This window comes from Cryptomeria japonica, chromosome 7 (genome assembly GCF_030272615.1).
Source record: "Cryptomeria japonica chromosome 7, Sugi_1.0, whole genome shotgun sequence".
In the NCBI taxonomy this organism is placed as follows: Eukaryota; Viridiplantae; Streptophyta; class Pinopsida; order Cupressales; family Cupressaceae; genus Cryptomeria; species Cryptomeria japonica.
In genome coordinates this window covers 844,276,788-844,288,605 of record NC_081411.1, presented here as the reverse complement: position 1 = coordinate 844,288,605, position 11,818 = coordinate 844,276,788, and the positions used below count along the sequence as shown (strand labels likewise).

The window sequence follows — 11,818 nt, the reverse complement described above, 5'->3', positions numbered from 1 at the left end:
TGATTTAAAAACTCTACTCATTGATTTTACTAATTTTTCATAACAACAATCTAACATGATGAAAATTCATAAAGCGCCTATCTATATGGTTTTTCAAATGAGACACTTGATATCCATCTTTACTTTTCATGCAAGGATCTAATTTGAAAGTGTAAGTCTTTTCTTTATGATATCAAAATAAACTTCACTATTTAATAAGTCATTATCCTAGTATTACATCTTCTTCGTGGTTCAATTTCAAAATTTCTCTCTCTATCCTCTTACTCTGTTTCTAGAGGATTGGGTGATCTAATTTCTGAGAGTTTCACTAAGTTTATCAACAAAATTTAAGAAAATATTTCACTATTGTATCTATATTCACATGAACGTAATTTTAAACAATTAATAATGATTCATATCGTGACTCTAACTCTTTCATTAGAATATTGCATAAATCTAAAACTAGATCATTCTTTAACATATTCCAGGCATGTTCATAGTTATTTTATCAAATGTACCTCATAATGCATTTCTCTATATGGCTATTCAAAAGAGAGTTCAAGCAATTTTGTTCTAATCATGCCTTGTCTTAATCAAATTCCTTTCTACTAACCATTGCACTATTTTATGACTTTCTCACTATCCTTTCTAAATGCATATTGACCAAAAATAGAAGTAGATCCTACCTCCTTATGCTTTGTTACTGGCTTGAGGTGAAGGTCTCATTTTCCTCCTCGAATCTGTCTACTCCTCTCTTTCAAGATGGTTCACAACCCTCTGTCACTCTCCAACTGTCGATTCTTCCACTATTCCTCTCTTCTATTTCCTCTCTATTCTTCTTTCTATCTCTATTCTAAAATTTCCTCTCTAATCTCTTTTGTCGATCTTACTTTTTGATCTTCTTCCTATCTTCCTATGTGTATTCTCTCAAGCGTTTGCTACTACTTATACTATTTTCCCTCTACATTAGCTACTACATATTTGGCTTATACCTAACCATGACTTCGACACCTTAGCTAAACACTAAAGGCTCCCTTAGTGTAGAACTCTACTTGTTGCATATTTGTCAATTAAACTGGCTTCTACGGTTGACAGGTCTCTAACACCTATCCTCCACTTCTACTCCTTTCCTAGACTTAGCAAGAGTTCGGTTTAACCAACTAAGCATGATAATCGGTCACTGATCTTCCTACCTCTCATCTATCTGCCTTGTCGACATGTCTATGGGTTTCTTGGACTTTGACTACTGTTCTCTGCAGTCGTGGAGAGCTGAGTCGACCACCTCTCACCATGGATTGTGGAGAAGTTTGAGTTATCTATCGACTTCACAGCTAACACCGTGGGAAGAGGGAGTTAACTGTAGTCTTTTCCATGTTGAGGACACTACGTGCCAAGTCGCCCCCCAAAAGTCATGGGAGTTAGTCGACTTCGGCCACCGTGATGGAGGGAGTTAACTCGACCATTGGCTTCCAACAGTCGACTTACTCTTTCAACCCGCCACCTTTTCTATTCAATGCATAAGCATGTTAAAATAAATAAACAATATTATATTTAATAATATATACATTGCATTTAATTATTAAATGTTAAATTAAAAAGAAAACCTAATTAAAACATTTAGGATATATAATAAATTAATTATATATATATATATATATATACTAAACGTCTTATTATTTATTTCTATTTGTAAAAAGGTTTTAAAATAAATATGATATATATATATAATCTGAAATCATATACAAGCATATTTAAAAACATAATATTTCAATTTGAAAAGATTATCTAATCACTTTAAAATAAGACATAAATTATAAAACAATTATCGAAATTACATGCATATGAATCCCATATAATCATAAACATGTCAATCATAAATGAAGTTATATTTGCATTCTCTTTTGCTAGAAACATTAAATCATCTTAATAAAGAACGTAAAGTCGATGTATTTCATAACTCTAAATATCCAACTTATTTTCACTCATGCAACTTGCATTTAATTCAATCGTCGCTCAAATCATGCAATCAATGCACATGTATAAACATTTAAATCAATCTACTACTCATTCCAAATTCATCATTCCAATTTAAACAAACACTCAAATAAGGTCATTTAAATCATCCATCTTTTCAAGATGCAAATTATAAATCCTAATGTGGTGTGTGAGAGATTCCATCTATTCTAACGAAATACAAGAGCTAAGACAACTCTACCTGAACCATGTTCTCGCCTTTGTCTGCGTTCACCAGTTACTGCATTCACTTGTACTCAGTTGCTCATTAGCAATGACGATCCCAATTTTGCAATAAAAATTATTACTGATCATTCAATTGTATATAAATCATTTTAGTGCATTCGATTAACAATTCCAATTTCATTTCCATTTCCATTTCCATTTCATTTGCGAAAAATAAACATTATTTTCCTAATTAAATAATTATGGAAAAATAGGGTTCGTGAAACTTCCCTAGATTTGTAGAGGGAGCACTTCTAAGGGCTTGTGAAACCCATAGAGACAAATTTGTGTTAGCAATTATATCTTTTTTGGATTGCCTTCTAAGCAAAGACATTTAATTTTGTTGAACTAGTGACTTACCAGTTGCTTTCCTTTAGAAATTATGCTATGATTATTTTATGTGTGCATTTTTTTAACATGTATTTATGTTATTTCTCAATATTACTAATTTAACTTTAAGACATGATCCCATACTATTCAAATTTCTTTTATATGACTATACATTTTAACTAAATTTTTTAATACCTCAAATCTGTTATGCTTTTTAAAGATTTAATTGATTCATCAATTTTTAATACTTAGAAATTCAAATGATATAATTTCTTTAAGATTTAATTGATTCAATGTATTATGAAAACTCTACTTGTATTTAAAATTAATATTAAAGTATTCTAAAAACTCTAATGTAATGGTCTCATAAAGAAGGAACTATTTATGTAGCCACCTAAATAGAATCTAATAAGACATTTTATTTAATTTCGCCAAGAGGCGATCTACAATGGAATCGAAGTCGAAGTTGTCTGTAAACCAAAAAAAATGCTTTTATGAAAAATTTAACATGTTTATGACTGGTAGAACAATACCATTTTAGATATCGCCGCCACGACCTAGCTATTGCAAGCAATACATACTCAATTCTAGTGTTGCCTATTTTTGAAATGTCTCCCTTAATCGGTTGTTGCAGGGGACACAAATTCAATTCTACGTTGCCTACTTTTAAAATGTCTCCATTAGTTGGCTGTTGCAAGCGACACAAATTCAATTCCGCTTTGCCACTTCAAAAAATTTCATTATGTGATTCAACGTATTAGGAAGGATTCTTGGTTCATTGAATTTCATATTGGTATGTACACATTAAGTTCTTAAAAGCCGGTTGTTCATTTCCATTAAAACTTTGTTGTTCCATTGCTCACCTCACCCCTTGATATAGTGTGTCACGAGTTAGTATTTCTGGATTGCATTATAAGTATTTAAGGACAGTTCTTGATTTAATAATATACAGTTAAGCATGAAGAAATCACTGAAGATCATATTTGTGTTGATTATTCTCTTTATCGCAGGGCTTTTCTTAGTGACCTCTCAGTCCATCTACACAACAATGGGAGAGGAAAATAAGCTATCTAAATAAGAATAGTACAGCAGTTTTATCGTGTGAAAATGATATTTTAATCTGTTATCTGCGTTGTCATGAATGATCTCGACTAACTTTAAGAGCTATTCGGATTTGTCTGTATGTCTGTCATTTGAAAGTGTTAATAGCTTTATTGTGGAGTTTTCTATGCTTATTTTTGCTACTATAGGGTGTGATTTACTCAAAGATGATGTTACAATCCATTTTCACTATTTGTGCACATTGGTTGGGGAACATGTTTCTCGAGAATATATTAATCATAGATAATCAAGATTTGTCAGGTGGCATTTGAAACAGTAACAAAAATCCAAGTTTAGTTGCTCTATCATTATGTTATTTAAGAGATATCTTGATTCTCCTTGATAACAAAAATGTTTAGTATATAGGTACTTTTTGAAAAATAAATAAGTAATAATTATAGTTTATATTTAACTATTGTTAGTTCTACAAAATCATAGCCTTGAAGTGTTGCTAAAACTTCTTAATATCAGTTTATGTAGGCTGCTTTATGAAAAAATAACAAAAGTCTTCATTTTATACAGTCATGGCTTCACTCATTCTACATATGTATGCTCATTTAATAATTGCCTGATATTGTAATTTCTATGCAGTCATAGAATTTCTCACTGACCCCAAAAGATGTAATTTTATGTTGCCATTCAAAAAAGGTACGTTTTCCTTTCATAGTTGTCTGCTATTATTTAAGAACTCAATTTTATGCAGTCATTCAATAGTTATGTTTTAAGATGGGTGGAGGAATCACATTATTTTTTTGGCTAAAACGTCCAATGAGAGCACGAAATATTATTGTGTTAATCTTGGATGTTCGCATTTATAGCTAAATACTTGTGTTCAAGGAATGTCCTCTTGCTTTTATTTAGGTTTTATTTAGAAGCAGAGGATTTGATTATAGAAAGAGTGTTGAAGCTTTAACGGTCAACAAAAGAATACATATAACGAGGAAGTTGATTCATATCCACTAGAGAGTGCAGTTTTTAAAGGTCATCATTTTAAATAAAATAGATTGATTATGTTGGAGATGACCATTCAAAGTATCAAGCAAACTAATAAATCATAAAAAGTTTTCCTTTTTTTTTCTAACTAATAAAGCTCTTTAAGGGAAATCAAATAAGAGGGCTACATAATAAGGTTTTTTAAGTTTTAAGTTTTAATAACTCTTCTAAGAAATTCTATTTATAAACTACAAGCATATGTTATTTTCATTTCTTGTTCATCTTGTCATTTGATTTAGTTTGTTGCAGTGAAGGATATAACTCAATCAAAACTCCTTTCGTTCTTAATGAGATTATTAAAAAGAGTTAACATATTTGACAAATTTTCACATTATTTGAAATTCTAAACTTGAGAAGACAAGTACATTTTTTTAATTTTTTTTTGGCAAGGTGGCAATGCCACTTGATATGTTTTATTAATAATATATAATTTTTACAATATATTTAAAAACTGGTTCAAACTGAGCTCCTAGAGAAAAGAACCAGCAAGAAAAACTTTGGTCATTGCTCATCAACATGACTATAGAAGAGAAGTAGTGAACAATCCTCTAGCTGGAGCTAGTTTCAAAATAGAGATCAGCAAAGGAACATGCAAACTCATTTACAAATAGCAGCATGCAAGCTTGTTTACAAAATAAGGATATGAAAAAGAGATAACATAGGCTGCCCGGTGAATGAAGAAGAGAGCTCCAAAAAGCAAGAGGACTAAACCAGCATCGAAGGACAGATCCATCTTCATGGGATATCTTGAAGGCCCTGCAACAAAGAACTCCTGCAACCAAAATTGGCATGCACCTGCACCAAAAAACACCTGCAAACAAAATATATATATACTACAGAACGCAGAGATTTTTCAAATTTTTTAATGAGTTGGATATTGGAATGGTATTTTGAATATGTGTGCACTCTTAGGTAAAAAAAAAATTTAAGAGCAAAAAAATTATACCTTTTACACTTAAAATAGGTTTTCTTAAATATTAATTTTGAATTGCAATCTTTTTTACATGCAATTTCTATTTTTTATGACAAAAAGACAACTTTCATGCGTCTCTATTTATATATATATGATTTTGCTAAAATGCTTTAAAATTTTAGGTTCAATTACTATGAGAATTTAGATTTTAAAAAGAGAAAAATTAGAAAGAGCATTTATAGAAACTAAAGTTAAGGAAACTATGTGCAAATTGAATATGAAGCAATTAGGATCTTGTTAAATTGTTTTTGAATGAATTAAAACTGAAGCCAATTTTTTTAGAACTTTAGACATGGTGAACTTAGGAAAAGGAGATATAAACTCTAACGCAAATAATTGAAACTCTAGGAGAAGAAATGACATCCATTGAGTTGATGAATGATTCTACTTGATTCTAGTGTATTAATTGAAATATATTATATTCTATTAATTTGAAGACTAGAAAGAGGAGTCATTGAAACATTATAAGTTTAGCATATGAAGATGGTCTAACCCCTACTAAAATTTATTCTTGAAATTCAATAAAGAATAATTTATTCAAAAAAAATTTCTTGAATGATTTTTAACATTAATTATTAAACATAAATATTAGAAATAATATTTTAAAAAATCATTTATTTTATAAATGATTCTTTTCTATTATATGATATCTCTAGACAAATTTTACATATATTTTTTAAATATAAATATACTAATTTAGAAAATAAATTAAAAATCAGAATACAGTAATTATATTCTGTTTTTTAATCTATTAAATCAATAGAAAAAATGTTTGGCCAGATGCTGTTTAGGTGACTGCATAGACATTGCCCACAAAGGGCCTCCCCTGTTTTTTCTGTGATTTTTCAAAAATTGAAAAAAAATAAAAAATCATATGAATATTTTGCAAGAAAAGTCCGCCCCCAATCTGAATATTTTGTACAGCGGCCCCCACATTTTTGTAACACATCGCCAAAAACTTAAAAGTCAGCTTCATTATTTTGAAATTTGTCAAAGAATTATCATGAAATTTGACGTGGGATACGAGCAGGATTGTGTCCCGGAGGACGAGCGATTCAAGAATATTTATCCTTCAATAAAATCAAACGGTTGAAAACAAGCCTCATCCATTCTCATTGAATCCCACCTAATTATAACTCAAAATATCGTTTCCTGGTCTCTTTTTCTAATAGCAAATCAAGTGTTTAAAAGAAGATAATTCTTAAACATGTATATAGAGAAAAATATGGAAGGTGATTCAGTTGGGTATTTGCATGGGGAAGTTCGAAGTCTGAAGCGTTCTCTGCACCGCTTCACAATTGCCGTTACAGTGCTTTCTGTTGTTGTAGTGGCCATTTTCATTGCTCTCATTGCAGTAGGAGCCTCCCAGCACAATTCTATTAAGAATCTCAAGCAGAAAGCTGGGACTATTGAAGATCCTAAGGTTGCTTTTGCCACAGGGTTTGGGGATAGGAACATTGAGGGATTTAACTATGGAGGGAGTTTGTTTAGAGGCAGTGGGTTCTGGTCCACCAGAAAGGCTTTACCAGGTATATTTTGGGAAGTGATACAAACAGGGCTTACCAGCTATTTTGCCCAGTTTTCTAAATTCAAAAGAGGAAATTTAGGGAAATGGTTAATCAGTCATCGTGATGCATCATAACATCTATGGTTGAATATTACATAGCTGAAGTTTTGACTTCTCATTCTTGAAGATCGTTTATAGCTTGTTCACTGCTTCTCAAATGAATAATAGAAATCCTCATCGATGAGAAAGCAAAACTTCAGTTATATAACATCCAACTATGATGCATCCTGATAACAATTTTCCTAAACCTTTCTTGTGATGTGTATCTTTTGTATTACAAAGCTTTAAGTTTTGTTCTCTATTACAGGCAATTTGACAGACCATGCTGCAGTGGGTTACAATGAGGAGAATGTATTCATAATTGGTGGAGCCAATGCTAGTGGGAGTGTAACAAATGAAGTTTGGATGTATGATGCAATCTTCCATAACTACACAAAGAAAGCTCCCATGCCTGAACCTAGATACAGATTTGGTGCAGCTTTGGTGAATGGTGAATTCTACTAACATATAGACCATTTTTTTAATCATGAAACATGTTCTTGTTTTATATTCTAAGAGGCTTTTTTATTTTATGACAGACAAAATCTATGTTGTTGGAGGAAGAAATAGTTCTGCTGATGAAAATGAGGCCATGACTAAATCTACCTTCATCTATGACATCCAGAAAGACGCATGGTCAAAAGGGAAGGATTCGTTTGAATATCACAGTGATACATGTGCAGATTCCTTGGATGGGAAGGTAAGACACCTTTCCAATTCTATAAAAATTACAACCCCATTGTTGTGGATTAAAAAATTTGGAATTTAAAAAGAAAACAGAATCCTATTTAAAAGTCAATTGATGCTTAGTGTCGTGGTAGAAACACTTTGTTGGTGAGGTGGTCACCAAGGTTCAAACCCTCGTTGGGCCATTGAGCTAGCAGGCCTTGTGCCTTTGTTGGGCAATTGAGCTCACGGGTTTGAACAAGTGAAATGTGAAGACTGATGGCCTCCCAGAAACGGCCTCATGGGAAGAGATCCTCCGTAAGTGATCTCTTTGAGCTCGGACCAGACTAAAAACCCGAAAATCCCCAATAAAAAATATTTTGCTTTGAAAAACTATAATTTTAACAGACCACTTGGAATGTTGAACCCTGTGCCTATTTGATGCCTATAGGTATATATGATTGGGGGCTATGGACAAGATTACTTGTATTTGGATGTGGCTGAAGTCTATGACCCTGAACAAAATGAATGGACAAGGCTTACCAACATGCCAACTGCTAGAGGAGATCTTATGTGTGTTGCTGCTGCTGGGGAAATTTATGCCCTTGGAGGGTACTATAATGTAAGCGATCATTCAGATTCATGTTTTTAAGTGTTTAGAGGATAACTCTGGTCAACTGATGTTATTTCTTCATTCTAACATTATCAACATGCCAGGATTTGATTATTAATTATCATCAAAAAAATGTTAAATTTGGTTAGTGAAAATGGTGGTTTAGATTTTGCAAGCTCCGACGTCTCTCTCAAATCTGGTGGCAGGGGAAGATATTCTTCCATTCATATTTTCCTTCTATGATGATGATCTTGTTACTTTCAACAGATTAATTTTATCTGTTAGACCTTTAATGTATTATTGAGTTTTGTAAGATAATATATCTTGAAACATTATTCTATAAGGTTAAATGTAAAATGAAGTATTGAGCGTATGATTGTGGTCTAACTGCTTATGACTTGATCTGAGCTCCAGATCAAAAACCCTAACCCAATGAATGTATTCAGTGTATTTATATTTCTTAAAAATAATACAGTATTCCTATTCATTCTTTGAGACTCTATTACAAGATGTTGATCGACCTCAAAGGAAGATAAGAATTGATTTGCATATAGTTTGGACACCGAGAGAAGAAAATTATTTTGACTGCAAATAACTAAAATAGGACATTATTTACAGATATATCATTTAATATGTTATGCAGATGTGACTGACAAAATAACATTGAATTGTGCGTGCAGAATCTCGCCAATCCAAACGATTCATTTTCTAGTAAAATGGAGTCTTACGATCCTAAGTCTATGAAATGGACATCTCGACCTGATCTACTTACCCCGCGTGGAGATGCAGTAAATTTTCTCTTGACCTGTTTTTAAATTTTCCCTTATACATATAATAACTTTTAGCTTTCCTTCGGCTAAATTGGTAATGTACAAAATTTGAAATGCATCAAAACATGAATTAAAAAGTTAAAAAGACTTAATTTTTTTTAAGTTTAGTGGATTGAATGCTAAGAGTCACTTTGAAATGGGTATCAACATGTATCTTCAAACCAGATTATGTACTCTTTCATCTAGCTTGTTGATAGCCATTCTTGAGGTTCAGGATGCAAGAAAAAAGGTCCATCTGATTGTGAATTGGAAGAAGGTTGAGACATATAAGTTTGATTTCAAATGTTGAAAATGAAAAAGGATAGAACACAGTTAGAATCACAAATATCAATTTTATCAGATTTTCACAATCAATTAGATTATTCTTAGTTGTTTCTGGATTTGATTGTATGTTTATTTTTATCAACGTGTGATCCATCATCAGAATATTCAAGAATGCAAAGAGAAAAAGAAATGTAAATTGAGCATTCTAATGATAGATCACGGAGCACGGAATCTGATCGGAAACGTTTATGCTAAAAATAAACACAAAATCAAATCCAAAAGCAACTAAGAAATAATCACAAATATGACCAGGGAAAATCTCTAAACATTAATAATTTATTATTGAATTGTTATTTCAAATGGAAGGTTAATAGACATTGTTTCTTAATAATCACAACTTACATTGTCCAAGCTGCCCACATGGTATTTAAATCTTGATCAGGATTCCACACTGTATCTTCCTCTTTGTAGTCAATTGGATATCGTCTCGTGAATGCCCCCTCTTTGATTAGAAGGAATAGTTATAAACATGGCTGCTTTATATTTCAAACAGGGAATAGTTTTGCTTCCAGGAGACAAAATTATGCTCATTGGTGGAGAAGGCCATTACAAAAATCAGAGTGATTTTAAATATCCAAAGCACGTCAATGAGGTATGGGTGGGTAGTACTCAATTTTTATAAGAGAATGCAATGGTTTTTCCTATTTTTTTTTGTTAGAAAATAAAACATTTGAAACTGTTGGCAGGTATACTATGTAACAGACCAAACATGGGTAGAGAAGGCTATGATACCAACAGCAAGATTTAGAACAGCAGCTGCCCAAATTGGAGGGTTGGCCTATGTCTTTGGGGGTGCTGACCTCTGTATAAATAGCCCTGTTTGCCCTGCACTGGACACTGCAGAGATTTACTTAGATGTGGATCATCCTCATGTTTATATATACCTCAAGAATGAACCTTCCTATAATGACAATGCACCTCTTAGTATTTATCCTTTTTGATAAAATCAGTATGAGAAAAGAGACAATGTCATCTCCCATCTATTTTGCTAAGAGCTCCGTGGATTCTGCTGATTAATAAGAATATCTCCTCTCCTCTCCTCTTAACCTAAGTTACACTTGATAAATCGTAAATTAGATTGGATCCAATTTGATATTTTTGAAGGGAATTTAGTGGTATTTCCTATCCTATTGACCTAAATAGTCATGGGCTGTCATTGTTACACTATAGTCAATGATGTTTATTAATTTCCATCCTTCCTAAGATGTTCTGTTTAAAGTGGTTTCGAAGATCCCTCCTAAAACTTGAGCTTTGTGATATTGGGATGTCATGGCATGTTACACAGGGATGTTCATATATGAATTATTGTAAAGGTTTAAGAGTTTATCCATGCAAAAGCACTTTCAGGACATGAACTTGAGGCAATGGTCTTGTTTGATCCCTTTTATGAAGAGATTTGTAGATAGAGTTATTAGAATTTGAGTTCTTAGAACATTTGTTTGAATGGTTGGTAGCATGGACGAAACAAAGCATATGGTAGATAACATTTCATGACTTCAATGGTTGGATATTGTGTGGACACATGTGATGGACATTTTTTTTTTGTAAGGGCACCATTGACAATTATATTTTTAGTTCGCTATCATACAAATCTATAAGTGAAGCATTGCACAAATCCCTAATGCAAACTCTTGAACAAACTTTCATTTTAGGCCAAGAGATTACTTCTTGTTAAATTCATGAAGAACCCAAGTATAAAGCAGGCACCACTATGCTTTAGGGTGTGTGGTTGTGAAGGCAATAATTCGTCATTCAAGCTTGTTAGACATTAACATGGATGCCAACAACTCTAGGCAAGAATATAGGATGAGCACAGATTTTTTTTTTTAGTAATGTTGTCTTACAATCTATAATATGTTGGATGGATGGAACACTAGTTTATGAGTCTAAAGTGATAACTAACGTGGTAGAATATGTGCACAATACTAGGGATGAACCATGTTTTAATTGACAACCATGCCCCCACACAATTTTTTAGTTAAGGTTTGTGTGTAGAGATGTCCTCTAACTCTCATTGACTTTCCCCCTTCATCTCTGGCTGAACCCAATTTTCAGCTTATTGGGTTGATACCCGTCACAATCTCTCCCCTTGGTGCAACCCACACTCTACCCTTCTCCGCTCAGATTTCTTAATATGCATCTGCTATTGCTTCTTCTGCGTGGCA

General features: G+C 32.5%; 1 protein-coding gene across 1 annotated transcript; it reads left to right on the top strand.

The window, feature by feature from the left end:
* The first annotated feature begins 6,745 nt into the window (after positions 1-6,745).
* LOC131053811 (uncharacterized) lies at positions 6,746-10,704 on the top strand. Its single transcript, XM_057988458.2, has 7 exons — positions 6,746-7,143; positions 7,489-7,671; positions 7,760-7,920; positions 8,338-8,508; positions 9,180-9,287; positions 10,147-10,245; positions 10,340-10,704. Exons 1-7 carry the CDS (start codon positions 6,822-6,824, stop codon positions 10,592-10,594), a joined length of 1,299 nt encoding a protein of 432 aa, XP_057844441.2. The 5' UTR covers positions 6,746-6,821; the 3' UTR covers positions 10,595-10,704.
* The last annotated feature ends 1,114 nt before the right edge of the window (positions 10,705-11,818 follow it).